The 24,204-nt window shown below is 45.0% G+C and overlaps 1 protein-coding gene across 2 annotated transcripts in view; it reads left to right on the forward strand.

Annotated features, from left to right (window-relative positions):
* The window catches only part of LOC129702391 (androgen receptor-like), a 215,098-nt gene that overhangs the window by 127,013 nt on the left and 63,881 nt on the right, over positions 1-24,204 (forward strand). For both annotated transcript variants that reach the window (XM_055644168.1, XM_055644169.1), the window contains exon 4: positions 21,377-21,673. In XM_055644168.1, coding sequence (XP_055500143.1) covers positions 21,377-21,673 — 297 coding nt within the window. The remainder of the gene's footprint in view (positions 1-21,376; positions 21,674-24,204) is intronic.

Below are 24,204 nucleotides of genomic sequence, written 5' to 3' on the forward strand. Positions count from 1 at the left end.
GAGGATATCACGGGGGAGGGGGGCAGGAGCCAGCGAGGGGGACCAGAGGGGAAGGTGCGATGGTGACTCACAGCGGGCACTGGTTGCTGGATGTTCTCCTCCGCCGGGATCAGATTCTCCGCTTTCCATTTGGCGACATCTACCGGGCCGGGTTTCCGGTCCCTCCAAAAATTGTGTCCTGTTGGAAGCCTCTGCCGGCCATCCTCAGCTCCAATAAAGACGCAATGGAAACCTTCGCCGCCCATCCAGTAAAGACGCGATGGCGCAGGAAGGAACGGACCGTCCCGTGGAGTGACAGGAGAAAAGACCAATCTATGCGGCGCTGAACGGCAGGAGAGGAGATTGATCTGCGCACACGCGGTTTTCAAGATTTTTAAAACCTCGCTACCTTTTACATTAGACCACCGATCGGAACGAAACTTGGTGCAATTGCAGCAGAGGAGAAAGGTGGGTGAACTGGCGAAAAATCGTAGAGCTGTCGCGTACCGTTTTGGCGCAAATAGAATGACCACGCAAACCGGAAGATAACAAGATCAGAGCTTTAGTTATGCATAGATGTCCCAGATAGAACAATGCAATTCTTACTTGCTAAAGACAGAATATGTAAACATAGTACAGTAGAAAATATAATAAACGAGAGAGAAAAAAAAGTTAATTGTGCATATATACACATACTCACATGTAGACAATAGGTGCAGGAGTAGGACATTTGGCCCTTCGAGCCATTCAATGTGATCATGGCTGATCATTCCCAATCAGTACCCCGTTCCTGCCTTCTCCCCATATCCCCTGACTCCGCTATCTTTAAGAGCCCCATCTAGCTCTCTCTTAAAAGTATCCAGAGAACCGGCCTCCACTGCCCTCTGAGGTAAAGAATTCCACACACTCACCACTCCCTGTGAGAAAAAGTGTTTCCTCGTCTCCGTTCTAAATGGCTTAACCCTTATTCTTAAACTGTGGCCCCTGGTTCTTGATTCCCCCAACATCGGGAACATGTTTCCTGCCTCCAGCATGTGTCCAAACCCTTAACAATCTTATATGTTTCAATAAGGACACCTCTCATCCTTCTAAACTCCAGAGTGTACAAACCCAGCTGCGCCATTCTCTCAGCATATGACAGTCCCGCCATCCCGGGAATTAACCTTGTAAACCTACGCTCCACTCCCTCAATAACAAGAATGTTCTTCCTCAAATTAGGGGACCAAAATTGCACACAATACACCAGGTGCGGTCTCACTAGAACTCTGTACAACTGCAGAAGGACCTCTTTGCTCCTATATTCGATTCCTCTTGTTGTAAAGGCCAACATGCCATTTCTTAGCGCTAACGGCAGGTACTCGGGAAACGTGGTAACTCATGAAGATTTTTCAACATGTTGAAAAATGTCCACATGTAAAATATACTCAGGATGTAAACATTTGATACTTTTTAACATGTAGTCATACCGTAGTAACTCGTGAGTTTACCGTAGTAGGACCTGGTGTCCTATATCACTATTGTATGTTCATGATGGAAATAAGAATACTCTGTATATTCATTGCATTTGAATTGTAGTTTTATGTAATCCTCTCATAATTTCTGAGTTCCATTTCACATTATCTATCAGACATACAGAATGTTGCAAGGTAATATCTTGCCCAAACTCAGTTGTATCACAAAATATGCCATTGTTTCAGCCACATGATGACAAAATATAGAATGTAGGTTATTTATTATCAGTAATCCCATCCCAGAAACAACAGTACTTAAGGAACATTTGTTTTACTAATTTACGAATATGTACCATAGGTTGATCCATATCCACCAAAATGTTGTGATAATTGCATAAAATGTATTATTGTATAATAAATTTGGTGTGGAATGATAATCCATCTCAGTACTCATTTAAGCAAGTCCCAATGAGTATAGATACTTTTCCCCCACCCCCAATCCCCCTCGCCCGATCTTCATTGAACCTACCATTTGACTAATATTTTACTTAGCTGCTGTAACGTTTCCTTCCTATCAAAATCTCTGTGTAGCATCTGTCCCTATCTTCCAATTCCCACTTTGAAACAAAATCCAACTTTCGACAAAAATTTCGCAGCAGGATCGCTATATAAATGCAAATATATGGTATTTTATCCAAGCACCCCCTTACCACCACACAAGATGCGTAACCTGAAGCGTTTACATTTGGAGAAGTTCGATATGGACCAGGAATTAAAATTAGTTATGAATCGATTAACAGCGAGCTACGAGGTTAGATTGACACACCTGTCAGAGGGCTAAGAAACAATCCTGAGTTGACGGCGTATTGTTTTAAGTGAGCATTTTGCAGCAACCTCACTTATATTATGGTAAAATATTCTTTCCACGGAAATCATCTATTTCACTTTGAAATTATATTCATTTATAACCGTTTGTAACATCAGTAACCACTTTGTGCATTTGCAAATGTTTGTGCATTTAGTACCAGGTATGCTTGAAACAATAAACGATGATTGAAGATGGGTGGGAATCGACTACTCACGATCCTGCTGCAAAATGTTTAAGTCGAAAACTGTATTTTATTTCAAAGTGGGAATTTGAAGATAGGGACAGAGATGCTACACAGAGATTTTAAGCTCTTGGGTGAACTCGCACAGTGGGACAGGGCTTGAGGCAGCATCTATGGAGCGAAGGAAATAGCCGGGTCTGAAGAAGGATTTCGACCCAAAACGTTGCATATTTCCTTCGCTCCGTAGATGCTGCCTCACCCGCTAAGTTTCTCCAGCATTTTTGTATACCGCAAAACGTCAATGATTCCAGGAATGCCGAGAGAGCTAGAGAGAGAGGTGGGGAACGGGAGAGAGAGAGCGCACGGGAGAGAGAGAGCACACGAGAGAGAGGGAGGGAGAGAGCGAAAGACAGAGAGACACAACATGGGTCAGTAGGTAAATTGAATGACTAACCTGCGGCAGTCCAAGAAGTTCTCACTCATGATGTTGAGTTTTAAGAAATTCTCAATGTGTCATTAATGCATCTGGCTGTTAACACTACTGGCTGTTAACACAAGTGCTACAGTCGTTAACACATCATTTGTGTCTGATAGCCGTACAGCGCTTGTATTCCATGTACAAAACCATGTAAGTTTTATAAAAAAATTCGTATGGCAAATGTTTAAAATATATATTTTTTTAACAAAGCGAATTTGTATTTCCATATGAAATATGGAAAATTAACGCGGGGCCCAATTTGGAAAAATCGGTCCAGTCGGCCTAGGGCCGGCCCTGATTCCCGGGATGGTGGGACTGTCATATGCTGAGAGAATGGGGCGGCTGGGTTTGTACACTCTGGAGTTTAGAAGGATGAGAGGTGTCCTTATTGAAACATCTAAGATTGTTAAGGGCTTGGACATGCTAGAGGCAGGAAACATGTTCCCGATGTTGGGTGATATGTTCCCTCCGCGGGTGCTGCCTTGCCCGCTGAGTTCCTCCAGCACTCTGTGTTTTTTGTTTGACTCTAAAGTTGAAGGTGGACCCCCCCTGTGTTTACCTTCAACTCCCTGTCTGTGGTGGCTCAGCGGGACGGACAGGGCTTTGGGGAGAGGGTTGCGGTTCTGGTCGAGACCCTTCAGATAATCACAAGTACTCTCACCAACGAGAGTTCAGTTCAGTCTGAAGAAGGGTCTTCTCTCCAGAGTCACTTTGCTGTCTGTCCTGCTGAGTTACTCCAGCTTTTGTCTATCTTCAATTTCAGAGTTAGATAAACTTGCAGACTTGATTTTTTAAATCTCAAAATTTTGTAACATTGCAAGAAAATGTACCTGCATCTTGGAGGCCGAAGGTTAGGTTGTTAGCCAAGAAGGATAGTCTTCGTTATCCCTCAGTACTGCTGTAGCCAAGTCTATCCCTCATTGCTAGCAGCTGATGAGAAGCATCTGTAAAGTGGGAAGCCGCTGAAAAAGGACAGCGCTGCTAGGGTGGGGGGAGGGGGGGGTGAGTTCCTTTCAGAGCGTGGGGGTAGTCTGTCCAGGAATAAAGTTGCGGGGAGGGCAGGGGGGTTGAGAAGGAGGGAGTCGGCCGGGGATCATCCAGGTCAAGAGCGGGTCAGCGGGCGATGGATAACAGGACAGCGGGCGGTGGAGCTTACTCCATATGTCAGTGCGAGTAACGTCAATTGATCCCTTGTTCGCGCTGACACAGAAGTAAGCTCCACCGCCTGCTGTGATGTTATCCATCACCCGCTGACCCACTCCGCTCTATGATCTTTGCCCTTGAGCTGGTCCCCTCACTGTTCAGACGGAGAGCACTGCCAGAGGTGAGCGGGTCGGCAGAAGGCTCTGAGTTGGCAGTCGGTTCCGCTGGCCGATGATGGAGGCCTCCCCGGCTACAATGCGGTGGCCCCCGGAGTGCCGCGGCAGCGTGAGTGAGTGTTACTGGCATGAACCCGACCCCCTCCTTCTCAACACTCCTTCCCTCCTCGCAACTTTACCCCTGGCTAGAGCCCCACACGCTGTGAAAGGAACTCTCCCCGAATTGTCATGTTACTCACGACACGTGATTAATTTAAAATTATTTATTTATATTTCTATGAAAATTTTTCCTAATTGGGCCCCGCACCTCCTAAGGCCGGCCCTGCTGGAAATGAACCTGTAAACCTACTCTGCACTCCCTCTATAGCAAAAATGTCCATCCTCAAATTAGTGGACCAAAACTGCACACAATACACCAGGTGTGGTCTAGGGCTCTGTACAACTGCAGAGGAACCTCTTTACTCGACTCCTCTTGTTATAAAGGCCAACATGCCATTCGCTTTCTTCACTGCAGTACCTGCATGCTTACTTTCATAGACTGATGAACAAGATCCCGTTGTACTTCCCCTTTTCCCAACTTGACGCCATTTAGATAATAATCTGCCTTGCTGTTTTTGATACCAAAGTGGTAACCTCACATTTATCCACAATAAACTTAATTTGCCATGCATCTGCCCACTCCCCCAACCTGTCCAAGTCACCCTGCATTCTCATAGCATCCTCCTCACAGTTCACAATGCCACCCAGCTTTGTTTCATCTGCAAATTTGCGAATGTTACTGTAAATGAGCTTATTACACAGTCTGGAGTTTAAAGTCATCTTTAATTAATACACATGATATAGAGGTACAGCAGGTTGTTAGTTGCTAGTTCATCATCACCGCTTCCAAGTCTGCCTAGTGTAGGAAATGGGTGTTAATATAAAGCATACAGTAAGGTGGGGTTAGTGATGCTATTTCAACTATGATTGGTTCACATGCAATAACCAATCTACATCCTTCCCCGTAAAGAGTGAATATAGTTAAACACATATGCGACTCTCGAATCTAAACATTCTCGCCGCATCTATCAGGCGGTCTACTAATGCGACCCGAACGCGTATACACCAACCCCTCTCCCTCCACGCCAGAAAAGTAAGGGGGGGGGGGGGGGGGGGAATCAGTGAACTCGGAAGTGAGAAAGCAGCAGGGGAGACTTGAGGCGTCCGATAGGGAGAGCATGCGGGAGAGGTAATGATGTTGTTAGACAGAGCCGTCGGTCGTGGCTGAGAACGGGACATGCTGGGACAGGTGGTGGGCACAGCAGCAGACGGCTGGAACATCAAAGGCCGAGCAAAGGGATATGCTTGTGGTGGACGTGGTGTCTTTACAAACAGCAAGTGTTGGTGGCTCCGTCGGTACAGGGCACCATCAACGTCGCCACGGTAGCAGCGGGGTTCCTTAGAAGGGCCAACAACGCAACCTAGACGGGAATGTCCCAAAGTAGTTTGCAAGCGGACGACTTGGCCCCGCAGCAGCGGTTTGCTGGACTTGTCATATGATCTGGATGTTGTGTTTCTCCTGGATGCGCATCTGGCCCCGCAGCTGGCTTCAGCACCTGTGGCACCAGTTTCTGCTGGGCAATTGGTATCGGAGGTCGCGTTGTTCTGGACATCAGGCGTTGCGCTGGTGAGCCCATGACCCCGTCTCTAGCAATGTTTCTGAGGTTTAAGAGGTCGAGATACATAGAAACATAGAAATTAGGTGCAGGAGTAGGCCATTCGGCCCTTCGAGCCTGCACCGCCATTCAATATGATCATGGCTGATCATCCAACTCAGTATCCCGTACCTGCCTTCTCCCCATACCCTCTGATCCCCTTAGCCACAAGGGCCACATCTAAACTCCCTCTTAAATATAGCCAATGAACTGGCCTCGACTGCCCTCTGTGGCAGAGAGTTCCAGAGATTCACCACTCTCTGTGTGAAAAAAGTTACACATCTGACTTGGCCAGGTGGGTGCGTGCCATTAGTTGTTTTGTGCTCCTGACAGCCCGTTCAGCGAGCCAATTACTTTGAGGGTATTCGGGGCTGCTTGTGACATGGTGGAAGTTCCATCAGTTGGCCAAGTGTTTGAATGCATGGCTTGTAAATTGTCTTCCGTTGTCAGTTTGCAGGTGGACAGGTGCACCGAATGTGGAAAAGTGTCTCTGTAGCTTTTGAATGACCATCTCTGATGTGATAGAGGGCAGTAGATCAAGTTCAAACCTGTTGGAGAAGGAGTAGACCAGGACCAGATAATGTTTACCGTGCCATTCGAAAATGTCTGCTGCCACCGACGTCCAAGGCAGTACCGTTGGGGGTTGTAGTAGCAGAGGCTGTCTCTGTTGGTGTGGCGCCATCTGTTGCAGATGGGACAGGAGGTTGTCCTGTCCCGTATGTACTTGGCCATGCCAGGCCAGCAGAACATGCTCTGTGCGTGGGTACCTGGGTGGCCGTTGTGTGCCTCTTTGTAGTATTCGTCTTGTAAGGATGAAGGGATCATGACTTTGTGGCCCTTAACTATGACACCGTCCTGTATTACCAGCTCATCGCGGACTAGGAAGAACGGCTGCACATCCAGTGGTGTGCTGGATTGCCTGTCTGGCCAGCCTCTTGTGATTATGGATGAGAGTAGCTGGAGAGTGCTATCGGCTGCTGTGTGTTCAGCTAGATGGCGCAAGCGTTCCGTGGGAACGAAGTCGATCTTGAGAACCGTAAACTCGTTCCGTTCGTTGGGGTGTCGCTCACTGGATGCACGTGGTGCGCGAGAGAGTGTCAGCAACGAGCATGTCTTTACCTTTCTTGTAAACAATTTTGAAGTTGGACCGCTGGAGCTGCATCATCATACGCTGCAGTCATGCAGGTGCTGCGTGTATAGTTTTATTAAGGATGGTTACAGGTGGTTGGTGGTCTGTTTTGACTGTGAAAGTGTTCCCAAAGATGAAGTCCTTGAATTTTGAAAAAGGGAAGACCACGGCTAGCAGCTCTTTCTCGATCTGTGCATAGCGCTGTTCATTGTCCGTCATGGTGCAAGAGGCATAAGATACAGGTAGTGCAGTCCCATCGGCAGACGTTTGAAGGCAGGCTGCGCCCAGCCCGTATCGTGAGGCATCGCAGGTCACCGTGACAGGACGCTTCAGGTCGAAGAATGTCAAGGTGGGAGCGCTGGCCAGCTTGGAGTTTAAAGAGTCAAATGCTTGTTGATGTTGCTGGAACCAGGTGAGTTGTCCTTCCGAGTGAGTTGTCTCAGAGGCGAGCTTAGTTCGCTCAGGTTCGGTATGAACTTTCCCAGATAGTTCACCATACCCAGATAGCGTTGTAGGCTTAACACGTTGGTGGCGCCTGGCATTTCTTTGATGGTAGCAGTTTTCTTCGGGTCGGTTTTAGGGCATCAGAAGTGAAAACGTGTCCAACATATGTGACCTCTGGAATCCTGAAGTTACATTTATTAGGGTTGAATTTCAGGTTGATCTCACGTGCTTGTCTTGTTGTAGACGTGCACAGACATTACATTCACGCGGGCACCGTGTCGAGTTTGGCCTTCACAGGCTTGTTATTAATTGTCATTGAAACAGAGGGATCCAGAATCTTACCAGCTGTGTGAAGGAGTGAATGCACAGTCGACTCCTCGTATGTGCTAATTGGATCATCCTCGTGGGCAGAGTCGAGCTGCTCCTGTGAGTCTGGAATTGTTTGGTTTTGTTGCAACAGGTACAGATTAGACGCTGAGCTGGAGGGTCTGTTCCCACGGGACCTGCAAACAACAGCGAGGTGATTCATCTTTTTGAAGTAATTGCAAGGCTTTCCGTTCGCTGGACAGAACGATCGTCCCTTGTTGTGGACATAGTTACAATTCGGGCACCGCTGAGGGGGCTCATTCATAAATCTTCTGTTATCGGTCGGGTGTTTATCGTCTGTTGAAACCCGTCAGGTTTATGGTCTTCTGAGTGTCAAACTGGTCGTTTAGTGGGGCAACAATCTCAGACGTTCGACAGGCATGCACTGCCTGTTCAAGTGTTAAATCAGCATTCCGCAGTAACTCAGTCCTTAGCTTTTGATCGGTCATACCACTGACATGCTTGTCCCTGATTAATTCGTTCGACATGACCTGAAAGGGGAACCTCTGAACCATATATTTTAAGTCACAAATAAATCTTTCCACAGGCTCATCGGGAAGCTGGTGCCTCGCAAATAAATTAGCTCTTTCTAAAATACAGTTTGAGGGTGGGCCGCATAGTTCACGGAATTTATGTAGTAAAACGGTGGGGTCACGCATATTCTCAGCAGGTACAACTACCTGATCGTTTTCATCGTGAACAGCTGGCGCGTATTCAAAGGTCTGCGCTCTCATCATGGCTTCAGGTCCCGCCAGGTTAAGTAGGAGGGAAGCCATGACAGCATCTGGTTCATTTCAGTGGACGATGGCGATATAGTGTTCGTAGTCGATTTGAAAGAGCCTCCATCATTCCCCGGTCAGATTCGAAGATAAGCTGCGCAGGCTTTCTGCACGATTGAGCCATAGTGATAAAAGTGAAACTGATAAACAGAAATAAAACCTGATATACAGACACCGTGGGTTACTCCAAGCTTTCCGACACCATGTAAATGAGCTTACTACACAGTCTGGAGTTTAAAGTCATCTTTAATTAATACACATGATATAGCGGTACTGCAGGTTGTTAGTTGCTAGTTCATCATCACCGCTTCCAAGTCTGCCTAGTGTAGGAAATGGGTGTTAATATAAAGCATACAGTAAGGTGGGGTTAGTGATGCTATTTCTACTATGATTGGTTCACATGCAATAACCAATTTACAGTTACTTTGAATCCCTTCATCCAAATCATTGATGTACATTGTAAATAGCTGTGGTCCCAGCACCGAGCCTTGCGGTACCCCACTAGTCACTGCCTGCCATTCTGAAAGGGACCCGTTAATCCCTACTCTTTGTTTCCTGTCTGCCAACCAATTTTTTATCCATGTCAGCACTCTACCCCCAATACCATGTGCCCTAATTTTGCCCACTAATCTCCAATGTGGGACCTTATCAAATGCTTTCTGAAAGTCCAGGTACACTACATCCACCAGCTCTCCCTTGTCCATTTTCCTAGTTACATCCTCAAATAATTCCAGAAGATTAGTTAAGCATTGAGTGTGTGGCCAGGATGGTGTGGGTCTCTGATGATACTGGCTGCCGTTTTGATGCAGCAACTCCGATAAATCCTTTTGATAGTGGGTAAGTCAGAACCAGCTGTGGACTGGGCAGTGTTCACAACTTTTTGCAGTCTTTTCCACTCCTGGGCGTTCAAGTTGCCGAACCAGGCCATGATGCAACCAGTCAATATGCTCTCAACTGTACACCTGCAGAAGTTCAAGAGAATCCTCTCTGACATACCGAATCTCCGTAATCTTCTCAGGAAGTAGAGTCATTGATTTGTTTTATTTATAATAGCACCAGTGTGCTGGACTCTGCACGTCTTTGGAATATGGGATGAAACAGAAGCTACTGGTGAAAACCCACGCGGTCACAGGGAGAACGTACAAACTCCGTACAGACAACAAACCTAGTCAGGATCGAACCAGGTCTCTGGTGCTGTACGGCAGCAGATCTACCGTGCCGCCCAAACTATATGCCAAACATTAAAGTGCTGAAACAAGTTGCTGTGAATCCATGTGTAGGAAGGAACTGCAGATGCTGGTTTAAACTGAAGATAGACACAAAAATCTGGAGTAACTCAGGACAGACTGCATCGCTTGAGAGAAGGTCTCAACCTGAAATGTCACCACATCCTTTTCTCCAGAGAAACTCTGATACGCTGTTACTCCAGCTTTTTGTGTCTATCTTTGCTATGAATCTAGTCAGTTTCCTTCCGTTTTAGCACGGTATTGGAGAATATTTTTATTTATATGTAAATCTTCTGAACCAAATTTTACAAAGGGACATTAAAATGCTTGATAATCATTTATAATCTATTAATGCTTGTAATTTTCTGATCCAAAATATTCCAAAGATGTATGGCTTTGTATGGACTGTTTAAAAAAATGCACTTGATGTGCAGTGAGTGATTGAGAAAGTGGGAAAACTTGGAACTAGTGTGAACGGTTGATTGATGGTTGACATGGACTCAATGGGCCTGTTTCAATGCTGTATCTCTAAATAAAACTACATATAACTTACCTTATTTCCCGGCAATGAAGACGTTATTTTTTACCCAAAAATAAGGTACGAAAATTTACCTGCTTCTTGGAAGCTGAAGGTTATGTTGTTAGCCAAGAAAGATAGACTTGGCAATCCCTCAGTACAGCAACATCAAGAACAATCCGTTGTTTGTGTCCTCCTTAGTGAAGACGGATACAAAGTACCTGTTCAAGTGAAGACGGGATAGCTAAGTCTATCCCTCATTGCTGGCAGTTGATAGGAAGCGGCTGTAAAGTGGGAAGCAGCTGTAAAAGGACAGCGCCGCTGGGGGGGTGACAGTTCCTTTCTCAGCATGTGGGGAGTCTGCCCCTGGTCAGCATGGGTAGGAGCGTTGAGGAGGAGGGGGTTGGGGATCATGCCAGCAACTCACTCGCTCACAGCTGCTGCGGCGCTCCAGGCACGAAGCCAATGACTTGTGGCCGGGGGGGGAGGGAAGGAAGTAGCTCGGGTGGCTGCGAACGGCTGCCGGGACTGGACAGCGGAACTGGCCACCACCTCAGAGCCCTCAGCCGGCCCGCTCACCTCTGGCAATGCTCTCCGTCTGAACACCTCTCCTGCTGCTCGCCGGCCTCGCTCACGTCAGCCGCTTCCCGCAAATCCTTAAATTCTGACTGCCGCTGGGGAGGGAAGTAGCTCGGGTGGCTGCAAGAGGCAGGGGAACCGGCCGCCACCTCAGTGCCTTCTGCCGGCCCAGGGATGCTGTCCGGTCCCGGCGGTCACTCCCGTTTTGGCACTACTGATCCTTATGTTTGAATTTCCTAGTTCCTTAGCGCTCCCGTTTTTCCCACCATCTCTCCACCTGCCGTCATCTTCCACACTCCACCCATTTAGAATGGAGGAGATGTGGAAACCTTGGGCAAATTGAATTCTCGCGTTTTTTATTTTTTATTTTTTTGATTCTATCAAAAAACGCAGGTGCGTCTTCATTGCCGGGAAATACGGTAATAATCCTGTAGAATTTGAAATGGTCATGCAAACTTACAATGAAGCATGAAATTAGTCACCAGGAGATTAGAAAAAGCATCTTAAGAGACAACAAAAAGTCCTCCTGCCCCTTACTACCATATCAGAAATTACCATAATCCTATCCATACAATGACTAAAAATGCCTAAACCAATTCAGCTGTAAACTGAAATCCAATAACCTATTGTGAATAGGTGAATACAAATATAATTATTGATTATTTTGATACATCTCTTACAAGAACATGATAGTTATTTTTCCTCCTTTATTTGTTCTTAGGTTGGATTAAAAATAAATAGGACTGTGAACAGAGCTTATGAATTATATTTCCATTCCTATATACTACATATACATTACCATTTACATCTGCCACTAACTTCTAATTAATATTAGCAACCTATAATTAGGTTGTTGTAGACTACACATGTTTCTTCCTGAATCATAAGGAGAAATTAGCCTCATATTTTCCCATAACACTATAAGAAATATTGTACCCGTGTCATCTTCTCTGGATGAGTATGTACATACAGTGCATTCAGAAAGTATTCAGACCCCTTCACTTTTTCTACATTTTGTTACGTTACAGCCTTATTTTAAAATGGATCAAATTCTATTTTTTTATCATCAATCTACACACAATACCTCTGAATGAAGAAGCGAAAACAGGTGCTTAGAAATTTTCACAAAGTAATTACAAATAAATAACTGAAATATCACATTTACATAGGTATTCAGACCCTTTGCTATGACACTCAACATTGAGCTTAGGTTCATCCTGTTTCCATTGGTTATCCATGAGATGCTTCAACAACTTGATTGGAGTCCACCAGTGGTAAATTTAATTGATTGGACATGATTTGGAAAGGCACACACCTGTCTATATAAGGTTTAAGAAGGCAAAGGAATTTCCCGTAGACCTCCGAGACAGGATTGTGTCGAGACACAGATTTGGGGAAGGGTATAAAACCATTTCTGTAGCATTGCAGGCCACAGGACTCTTCATTGAGCTGGCTTTCCAGCCAAATTGAGCAACCAGGGGAAAAGGGCCTTAGTCAGGGAGGTGACCAAGAACCTGATGGTCACTCTGACAGAGCTCCAGAGTTCCTCTGTGGAGATAGGAGAACATTCCAGAAGGACAACTATATCTGCAGCACTCCACCAATCAGACCTTTATGGCAGAGTGACCAGACGGAAGCCATTCCTCAGTAAAAAGGCACATGACGGCCCGCTTGGAGTTTGCCAAAAGGCATGAGAAACAAGATTCTCTTGTCAGATGAAACCAAGATTGAACTCTTTGGCCTGAATGCCAAGTGTCACGTCTGGAGAAAACCAGGCATCGCTCATCACCTGGCCAATACCATACTGCGGTGAAGCATGGTGGTGGCAGCATCATGCTGTGGGGATGTTTTTCAGTGGCAGGAACTGGGAGACTGGTCAGGATCGAGGAAAAGATGAACAGAGCAAAGTACAGAGAGATCCTTGATGAAAACCTGCTGCAGAGCATTCTGGACCTCAGACTGGGGCGGAGGTTCGCCTTCAAACAGGACAACGGCCCTAAGCACACAGCCAAGACAACGCAGGAGTGGCTTCATGACAAGTCTGTGAACGTCCTTGAGTGGCCCAGCCAGAGCTCAGACTTGAACCCAGTTGAACACCTCCGGAGGGACCTGAAAATAGCTGTGCATCGATGCTCCCCATCCAAACTGACAGAGCTTGAGAGGATCTGCAGCGAAGAATGGGAGTAATTACCCAAATACAGGTGTGCCAAGCTTGTAACGTCATACCCAAGAAGACTTGAGGCTGTAATCGCTGCCAAAGGTGGCTCAACAAAGTACTGAGTAAAGGGTCTGAATACTTATGTAAATGTGATATTTCAGTTATGTCTTTTTAATTACTAAGCAAACATTTCTAAACACCTGTTTTTGCTTTTTCATTATGGGGTATTGTGTGTAGATAGATGATTAAAAAAAATGAATTTAATCCGTTTTAGAATAAGGGTGTAACGTGACAAAATGTGGAAAAATTGAAGGGGTCTGAATACTTTCTGAATGCACTGTAAATTGATGTCAAACAGCAACATTTGAACAAAATAATTTTGTTCTCCTTCGGTGTGGCGCTGCGCTCTGAGAACTCGGCTCTATGATCTTAGCTGAGAATAAAGCTGGCAAAGCAGTGTTTCTCTTTTACAATATGTAAGATGCACATATTAAAGTCCTGGTTTTCAATCACTGATGTGACATCTGGTCGGAGTTGGAAACAGTAGCTATTGAAAACACACAGTATGAAAATACTACTGTATGAAGTGTACAGCAAAACTTGCACTTCCAGAGTGGTCTATCGTATAGTTTCTTCAGCGAACCACAACTTTATTTTAACAGCAAAACATAAAGTGTCAGATAACTCAGCAGGTCAGGCTGGATCTATGGAGGGTCCAAAGAAGGATCTCGACCCAAAACGTCACCCATTCTAGCTCTCCAGAGATGTTGTCTGTCCCGCTGAGTTACTTCACCATTTTGTGTCGTATCTATGGAGGGAATGGCTAGGCGACGTTTAGGGTCGGGTCCCTTCTTCAGACATTTTTTAAGGGGTTCGGAAAGATCGAAAATGTAACTTATATTTAAATATGTTGTTACGAATATAACTAGTATTGTGGGAGAAAATTCCATGAGCCGTAATTGCCACATACATACCCAAAAGTAGAAATGTTAAATGTGACAGTGTGCAAAAAAAAATCATAGATAGATAGATAGATAGATAGATAGATAGATAGATAGATAGATAGATAGATAGATAGATAGATAGATAGATAGATAGATAGATAGATAGATAGATAGCACGTACCGTGAGTAATTACTATGTTCATTATTATTAGTAGGCAGTCAGTCGACTTTAAAAAAAAAAAACGTCAACCGTGCATGCGCAGAGTTTTCTTTCCGTAAAGATAAAAAATAAAGATAAAGACAGTCTCAATTCAGTCTGTTTCCGTGCTGTAATTGTTATATGGTTTATATGGTTAATTCAATTTGCCCAGGCTTGCAAGTCTCCTTTATTCTGAATTACTGAATGGGAAGGGGGTGAAGGGTGATGGCAGGTGGAGGGATGGTGGGAAAAACAGCAGTACAGGGAAAAGTTGATTCAGTTGTCATCTTATTGAATGACAACACTTGTTCAAGGGACCAATTGGGGGGGAGAGTTCCTTTCACAGCGTGTGGAGAGTCTGTGCCAGGGGTAAAGTTGCGTGGAGGGCAGGAGTGTTGAAAATGAGGGGGTCGGGGATAATGCCAGTAACTTGCTCAATTACTGCTGCTGCGGCGCTACGGACGCGGAGCCACGGCATTGTAGCCGGGGATAGAAGCAGCTCGGGTAGCTGTGAGCGCCCGCCGGGACCCGACAGCAGAACTGGCCGCCACTTCAGCTCCTTCTGCTGCCCCGCTCACCTCTGCCAGTGCTCTCCGTCTGAACACCTCTCACTTGCCGCTCGCCGACTTCGCTCATGTCAGCCGCTTCCTGCAAATCCTTAAATTCACGCAGCCGAGTAACCTCAATCGCGCTGTCGGAATTTAAGGATTTGCGGGAAGCGGCTGACATGAGTGAGGCCGGCTAGTGGCAGGAGAGAGGTTTTTAGACGGAGAGCTGCCAGAGGTGAGCGGGGGCCGGCAGAAGGCGCTGAGGTGGCGGCCGGTTCCACTGACCGGCCCGGCAGCCGCTCACAGCCACCCGAGCTACTTCTCCCCCCCCCCCCCCCCCGCGCCTCAATGCGGTGGCTCCGTGTAAGGAGCATCGCAAGTGGCATGATCCCGATCCTCTCCTTCACAACGCTCCTGCCCTCCCCGCAACTTTACCCCGGGCCAGACTCCCCAAACGCTGTGAAAGGAACTCTTCCCCCACACCCCGGGAAATACGGTATTTAAAAACATATAACACCAAGAAATTTACTTACCACATTATTGGTACACAAACTCTATTCTTCTCTCTTTGTTTCCTAAGATACACTTCAGATAATGGCAATCCATATTTGAAAAACCCGCCAAGAAACTAGCGCTGCGCATTCGCAGTAGGCTGCTGCGCCTCCGCAGTACAGCAAAGGCAGAATTTCAGCTGCCTTCAGCCCCGCTTGTCATTGACGGCTTGAAGCAGCGCTGACGGCAACTGGGCTGTATAGACCTTCGCGTGTTACAAGTGCTGCGGATGAAAGGCACAGAGAATTATGCCTACCTAAGAGATCGATCTCTTAGATAGGCATAATTCTCCCATGCCTTTACTATTTATATTTAGTAATTACCATTTTATAATTTTAGTTAGGATAGGCAGTGCCTACCTTGCCTACCCTGACGGCACGTGCCTGATAGATAGATAGATAGATAAATACTTTATTAATCCCTTTCTCAGGGAAATTCAGAGCCAGCAGCGGTACAATAAAAAAAAGAACACACAATACACAATAAAAATTTAACACAAACATCCACCACAGCATTCATCGCTAGTGGAAGGCACACAAGGGCCACATCTAACTCCGTCTTAAATATAGCCATAGAACTGGCCTCAACTACCTTCTGTGGCAGAGAATTCCAGAGATTCACCACTCTTTGTGTAAAAAATGTTTTTCTCATCTCAGTCCTAAAAGATTTCCCCTTTATCCTTAAACTGTGACCCCTTGTTCTGGACTTCCCCAACATCGGGAACAATCTTCCTGCATCTAGCCAGCCCAACCCCTTAATAAGTTTGTACGTTTCTATAAGATCCCCCCTTAATCTTCTAAATTCTAGCGAGTACAAGCCGAGTCTATCCAGTCTTTCTTCATATGAAAGTTCTGACATCCCAGGAATCAGTCTGGTGATCCTTCTCTGTACTCCCTCTATGGCAAGAATGTCCTTCCTCAGATTAGGAGACCAAAACTGTAAGCAATACTCCAGGTGTGGTCTCTCCAAGACCCTGTACAACTGCAGTAGAACCTCCCTGCTCCTATATTCAAATCCTTTTACTATGAATGCTAACATACCATTCGCTTTCTTCACTGCCTGCTGCACCTGCATGCCTACTTTCAATGACTGGTGTACCATGACACCCAGGTCGCGTTGCATCTCCCCTTTTCCTAATCGGCCACCATTCAGGTAATAGTCTACTTTCCTGTTTTTGCCACCAAAGTGGATAACCTCACATTTATCCATATTATACTGCATCTGCCATGCATTTGCCCACTCACCCAGCCTATCCAAGTCATCTTGCAGCCTCCTAGCATCCTCCTCACAGCTAACACTGCCCCCCAGCTTTGTGTCATCCGCAAACTTGGAGATGTTGCATTCAATTCCCTCGTCCAAATCATTAATATATATTGTAAATAGTTAGGGTCATAGCACTGAGCCTTACGGTACCCCACTAGTGACTGCCTGCCATTCTGAAAAGGACCCGTTAACTCCTACTCTTTGCTTCCTGTCTGCCAGCCAGTTCTCTATCCACATCAATACTGAACCCCCAATACCGTGTACTTTAAGTTTATATACTAATCTATTATGTGGGACCTTGTCGAAAGCCTTCTGAAAGTCCAGATATAACACATCCACTGGTTCTCCCTTATCCACTCTACTAGTTACCTCCTCGAAAAATTCTATAAGATTCGTCAGACATGATTTACCTTTCATAAATCCATGCTGACTTTGTCCAATGATTTCACCACTTTCCAAATGTGCTGCTATCCCATCTTTAATAACTGACTAGCAGTTTCCCCACTACCGATGTTAGACTGACTGGTCTGTAATTCTCCGTTTTCTCTCCCTCCCTTTTTAAAAAGTGGGGTTGCATTAGCTACCCTCCAATCCTCAGGAACTACTCCAGAATCTAAAGAGTTTTGAAAAATTATCACTAATGCATCTGCTATTTCTGGGGCTACTTCCTGAAGTACTCTGGAATGCAGCCTATCTGGCCCTGGGGATTTATCGGCCTTTAATCCATTCAATTTACCTAACACCACTTCCCGGCTAACCTGGATTTCACTCAGTTCCTCCATCTCATTTGACCCCCGGTCCCCTGCTATTTCCAGCAGATTAATTAAGTCTTCCTTAGTGAAGACAGAACCAAAGTAGTTATTCAATTGGTCTGCCATGTCCTTGTTCCCCATGATCTATTCACCTGTTCTGACTGCAAGGGACCTACATTCGTTTTAACTAATCTTTTTCTCTTCACATATCTATAAAAACTTTTGCAGTCAGTTTTTATGACCCCTGCCAGTTTTCTTTCATAATCTATTTTCCCTTTCCTAATTAAGCCCTTTGTCCTCCTCTGCTGGACTCTGAATTTCTCCCAGTCCTCTGGTAGGCTGCTTTTACTGGCTAATTTGTATGCTTCATCTTTTGTTTTGATACTATCCCTGATTTCCCTTGTTATCCATGGATACACTACCTTCCCTGATTTATTCTTTTGCCAAACTGGGATGAACAAGTGTTGAAGTTCATCTATGCAGCCTTTAAATGCCTTCCATTGCATATCCACTGTCAACCCTTTAAGAATCAATTGCCAGTCTATCTTGGCCAATTCACGTCTCATACCCTCAAAGTTATCTTTCTTTAAGTTCAGAACCCTTGTTTCTGAATTAATTATATCACTCTCCATCCTAATGAAGAATTCAACCATATTATGGTCACTCTTGCCCAAGGGGCCACGCACAACAAGACTGCTAACTAACCCTTCCTCATTACTCAATATCCAGTCTAGAATAGCCTGCTCTCTCGTTGGTTCTTCTACATGTTGGTTTAGAAAACTATCCCGCATACATTCCACAAAATCCTCTTCCTCAGCACCCCTGCCAATTTGATTCACCCAATCTATATGTAGATTGAAGTCACCCATTATAACTGGTTTACCTTTGTTGAACGCATTTCTAATTTCCTGTTCTATGCCATCCCCAACTCCACTACTACGGTTAGGTGGCCTGTACACAACTCCCACTAGCGTTTTCTGCCCCTTAGTGTTTCGCAGCTCTACCCATATTGATTCCACATCCTCCAAGCTAATGTCCTTCCTTTCTATTGTGTTAATTTCCTCTCTAACCAGCAACGCTACCCCACCTCCTTTTCCTTTCTGTCTATCCCTCCTGAATATTGAATATCCCTGGCTGTTCAGCTCCCAGCCTTGGTCACCCTGGAGCCATGTCTCCGTGATCCTAACTATATCATAGTCATTAATAGCTATCTGCACATTCAACTCATCCATCTTATTACGAATGCTCCTTGCATTGAGAGACAAAGCTTTACAGCTTGTTTTTACAACACTCTTACCCCTTATACAATTATGTTGAAAAATGGCCCTTTTTGATTTTTGCCCTGGATTTCCCTGCCAACCACTTTTGCTTTTCACCTTGCTACCTATTGCTTCTACCCTCATTTTTCACCCCTCTGTCTCTCTGCTCACACATTAAAAAAAACCACCACCTCTTATTCTCTTTATTATCTTTTTCTTCTTTCCCCCCTACATGTTGGGCCTGAGTGCTTCCCGTCTCTGCCTCCTACCTCACACAAAGTCTACTAGCTTTCTCTATTTGAGTCCCTCCCCCCAACCGTTCTAGTTTAAAGTCTCCCCAGTAGCCTTTGCAAATCTCCCCGCCAGGATATTGGTCCCCCTCGGGTTCGTGCAACCCGTCCTTTTTGTACAGGTCACACCTTCCCCAAAAGATCCAATGATCCAGAAACTTGAATCCCTGCCCATTGCACCAGTCCTTCAGCCACGCATTTATCCTCCACCTCGCCCCATTCCTACTCTCGCTGTCGCGTGGCACAGGCAGTAATCCTGAGAAATCCTGAATACCGCGGGGTTCATCCTCGAAACCATTCATTCGAGCCCAATATAGCCTCGCGCAAATAGAACAAACTAAAGACATTCGGCACACCCAATGAACTACCCACCCCTATATACCCCTTCAAACTAAGGGCGCAAAAGTACTTGGGGGAGGCAACCAACACATATGCCTAGACTTATCTGTCCTTAGAGATCATGGTCGCTGTCACCTCTCACTTTTCTGCTCATTGCATTGAACTTGCACTGAATGTTGGCCAGGGCGAAGACACTGACATTGCTTTGTTATCTTTTCAGTGCATTTGTGAGTTCCGAGGTCACTATTATGTGGGAACCATAGACTTCCATAAATGGGGAATATGGTGGCTGATGAGACAGGCAGGTGGGAGGGTGTTTTGCTTTTTCTGGCAACTACAAAGAGGCTCTGTTCTCCTGATGAATGGCCTTGAGATCCCATTCCTATCCCAGGTACTCCTTCGACAATCATTGGTCAGAACGTCCCAGGAGTCAGTGGCGATGTTCTTTTTATTTCAAGGAGAATTTGAGCACATCTTTGAATCTTTCTCTGTCCATCTGGTAATCTCAAGAAAATAGAAGCAGGAATAAACCACTTCAAACAGCCTATTTATTCCAACTCTGGCATCTGTTCCAGTATATACTTCTCGCAATCCCACGTGCTCTTGTGCACCACCATTTCATATACTTAACAAATATCAATTGGCAATCCAAATAAACCGCATCTTTAGGTTGCATTCTATTGATTCTGCTTGAATTCTATCAGTTCCCATATTGCATTCTATTGGTTCTCAAGGAATTGCAGCAATTTCACCCTCATAAAACCATGTTGTCGGTTTGATTGCAAAAAGTCTCTCTAAATGACTTGTCATTTCATCCTGAATTATACACTCAAACACCTTACTAACAATAGATGTTAAGCTTTCCAATCAGCTGGAACTCTCCTGTAATTCAGTAAGATATGACAAATTTGAACCATGGTTCTACCATCTCTGCAGCCACTTCATTTCAAACCCTTGATGTAGATTGGAAAATAATGTCTATTGTGTGAGTCTGGTGTTGAGCATGCAAATGATATGGTCTGGTCAACGTAGCTGATTGAGTGTAACTAGGGACTTGGTACTGGGAATGTTGGCCAGGGCGAAGACACTGACATTGCTTTGTTATCTTTTCAGTGTATTTCAGGGGTTTTGCAGAGACAGCATCAGTGATATTTCTCTATTGCTTTCAGATGTCCAATGTAGACAATTCAGCTCTCAGAATCACATAGGAAGGCAGGGGTCACTGCTGCCAGATAGTAAGTCTGTTCCATGAGATCTTGATCTGTAAGTACCCATTTCTGGAGTTGGCCAAAGGCTATGATGAATCTCCACATTGCTATCCACTTTCATCAAGAGGCAAATGCCAAGAAATGGGAACAGGTCTGTTTTACAGAGTCTCGCTATAAACCACTTGTCGGAGGGCAGTGTGGGGCAACACGGATATAAGACCCTGGTCTTCCAGATATTGAGTGTAAAATGCACCTTCAGTTACTTGGGGCTTGGAACCTGCAAACGCAAATGACATAAACACGCAGCTAAGGTTTGGTAATCTCAAATTGTAGGTGCTTTAAGTTGACCAGCCTATCATTGGCTCTGAAATTTAGTTCATTTCCAGTGGGAAATTTGTTGCAAGTGAAATACAACGTTGTGACCAGAAAGATTGACTAAGTTTTCAGGGACAAGATGCAGCTCGATTTTGTTTACTGTGTTTTTTTAATTTTTGCTGAATAAATGGTCTGAACAGAAGTTGGCAGGAGAATAGCACAAAGCACATGAAGAATCTAACTATGTCACATTTCACATTGGTATAGAAAGTGAGTATTGGCAAATTAAAGAAACAGGCGAGGTAAACCCATTCGAAAATTTACAGAAAATGAAGTCTCCTTATAAGTTGACCATTCAATATGCAGTTAAGTATTAAGTATTAATTGAATTGGTTTAACCATTATTGATTTGGTGACATATCTTTTGCAGTTTGATAATTTTCTGATACTATTTTGCATTTCAAGGTTTTTACGTTTCATGAATCGACACCTTTTCCCTCTGTAACTCAAGCTGATCATTTAATAATTTTATTTTCAAGGTCGAAAACTAAAGAATACAAGACCATTCCAAACTGCAGAGGAAACAGACTCTTCGGTTACACAAAAGCAACAGGACACCAGCCTCGTGATAGTACCAAGGATTGGTATACCAAGAATGCAGAAATTTCAATGTCAGCCCCTTTTCCTAGCTGTGCTGCAGTCCATTGAGCCTGATATGGTATATGCAGGGTATGACAATACTCAACCTGATACATCAGCCAGTTTGTTGACAAGTCTCAATGAACTTGGGGAAAGGCAACTTGTGCGTGTTGTCAAATGGGCAAAGGTCTTACCAGGTAAGACTGTGACTCTTTTTAAGCGTTGTGTTTTCATGTTAGACCTATAGAAATATGAGGAAAAAAACAAATGTTTAGTAACATGTCACATTGTTTAAATTACTCATTCCAGGAGTTTGGAGTGGATCAAAACTGTTTTTGTTCAGAAGTAACTTGTAGCAGGTTGAAGTACACTGGGTAAAAATTATCGATTTACTTACATCTAGCTGGTATTTACTTGGGTGTCCAATCCCCAACAAATTAGTTATGATAGTATTTGAAGAAACAGTACTATACATTGCAAGTAATATTTCTGTTCCTATCTGATTTACACATGTAGCTTGTTGCACAAATATTTCACCATTTCTTGGTTCTATTGTTTATTTAGCTTAAGACAGTAACTTGAATTCCATTGAACTTCTAACTCTCCATGATATGGACTATAGATTGCAGTTTTCCCGTACAAAATTAAATCATTTTTTCATTCTTCATTCAAGGACTTTAGTGCTGGCGCTCTATGTAACCCTTGCCTGTCCAATTGATTCATAAAGAGCTTAAATGTATAAATTGCCTTATCTCTTCACAACAAAGGGAAAGAATATTGTTATTTTGAATACAGACTTTGATATGAGACAAAAAATGGGAACCTGTTTGCAAATAGTCAAGAGTCATGCAGAATGAAGCAAGCCATTTGGCCCACCACATCTATCATTATTAATCCTTCCCTTATTAATCCTGTCTACAAGCTCATGGCTGGTAACCTCAGTGATTTAACTACTCATCTAAACTTTTTTGAAATGTTGCCAGAAACTCGCTGACAGTGCATTCCCAGTAAAATAGAAAGTTGGTTGATTGGCATGTTTCATTCATGACTAATTAATCTACCTCGCTTGTGTTTGTGAGAGAAAGATGTTTTAATTCAGTAAGGAAAAATACCAATTAGATATTTTATCGTACACCTAAGCAGACAAATGTGAGATTGGGATAATTAAAAAATGACAATTTTCAACTACACAGTATTTTGTTAGCGCAGCACTGATGTGCTTGTCAATGGTATGCATATTAATCCTGGAATGAGACTGGAAGCCAATTTGGATGTGAGGACTAAACATAACATTTCCAGTTTTGCAAATGACTTAAAGCTTGTCGGGCTGAGGAGGGTTGGATTGTGCTGGAAAGTGAACTTTGAGGCAGATACAAAGAAGAATAAGTTGGTCAGATGTATTGAATGCAGTTTAATGTGAAAAAATATGGTATTATCCACGATGGTTCTTGTAAAGAATTTAAGTCTGACACACTGTAACTTTACTGAGTATTTAATAAAGGCACATGTGAAGCACGTCCCAGTACTGACTGCATCTAGTCTTCAGGCGTACTGGAACCAAGGGAGGAGCAAGGGGAAGATCTCACAGTTATACTGAGATGACTAAGGCGTGGTTAGTGGTATTGAGGTGGCTACATTATAGGTTGCATGCATAAACCATCTACATCATTTCCCTTAGAAATCTAAAATTGAAGTTATAACAGTGGCAGTGTGATTATACAACACATGCAAATTTAAGCGAAATCACCGTAGCGGACAGGAGGTTTGACAACCCGACCCGAGCGTGTGCATATAGCACCATCACCCTCCCCACCAGATAGAAGAGGATGCGGAGCAGCAGCAGCAGCAGCCGGGAAGGAGGAAGCAGGCGGAGACCCAACCGGGAATGCGGGAGGTGACCCAGCCGGCACGGGTGATCCAGGAGGAGGAGACGGAGGAGAAGGAGCAGGGGAGGAAATCATCTGCCCGAAACCAGGAAGCACAGAAGGAGGAGAATGCGGCAAGCGAACTGACCGGGGCATGCAGGGAGCTGTGGGGTAATTAGTAATGACAGGCTCGAAACGCAACGGAGGAGCGTAAGGATCCATAGGAGGAGGCTGAGGCTCGTTAACGGCCAACAGGTGCTGGCGGCTCCGGCGGTAGACAGTTCCATCAAAGTCCACCAGGTAAGATCTCGGGGAATCGTCCACACCAACAACGGTTGCGAGTCGGGAGAATCCGGTGGCTGTCTGCATGCGGACGACCTGGCCAGGCAGTAGTGGTGAGAGCGGGCGGCAGGACTTGTCGTGAGAGCGGCGCTGTACCTCATGCTTGTGAGCAATCCGTTGCTGGACGGCGGCGGGCTGGAGGACCTTGGGCACCAGGGATTGTTGGGCGATCGGCATCGGTGGGCGAAGCACACGGGACATTAGACGCTGGGCGTTGTCGGTCTGTAAGCGGACCGGGGACCCGAAGGTAGCAAAGTGTCTGCACAGCTTACTGATAACCATTTCAGAGGTGATAGCAGGGAGAAGGTCCACCTCGAACCAGTTGGAGTATGAATCAACCAACACCAGGTAGTGCTTGCCTCCCCATTCGAATATGTCAGCAGCCAGCGAGGTCCAGGGCATAGCAAGCGCAGGCTGCTGCAGAAGTGGCTGGGTGTTGCAATCAGGACAGGAGGCTACTCGGGCTTTAATGTACTTGGCCATGCCGGGCCAATAGTATTGTTCTTGGGCATGTGAGACGG

This window comes from Leucoraja erinacea, chromosome 12 (assembly GCF_028641065.1).
Source record: "Leucoraja erinacea ecotype New England chromosome 12, Leri_hhj_1, whole genome shotgun sequence".
NCBI lineage: Eukaryota > Metazoa > Chordata > Chondrichthyes > Rajiformes > Rajidae > Leucoraja > Leucoraja erinaceus.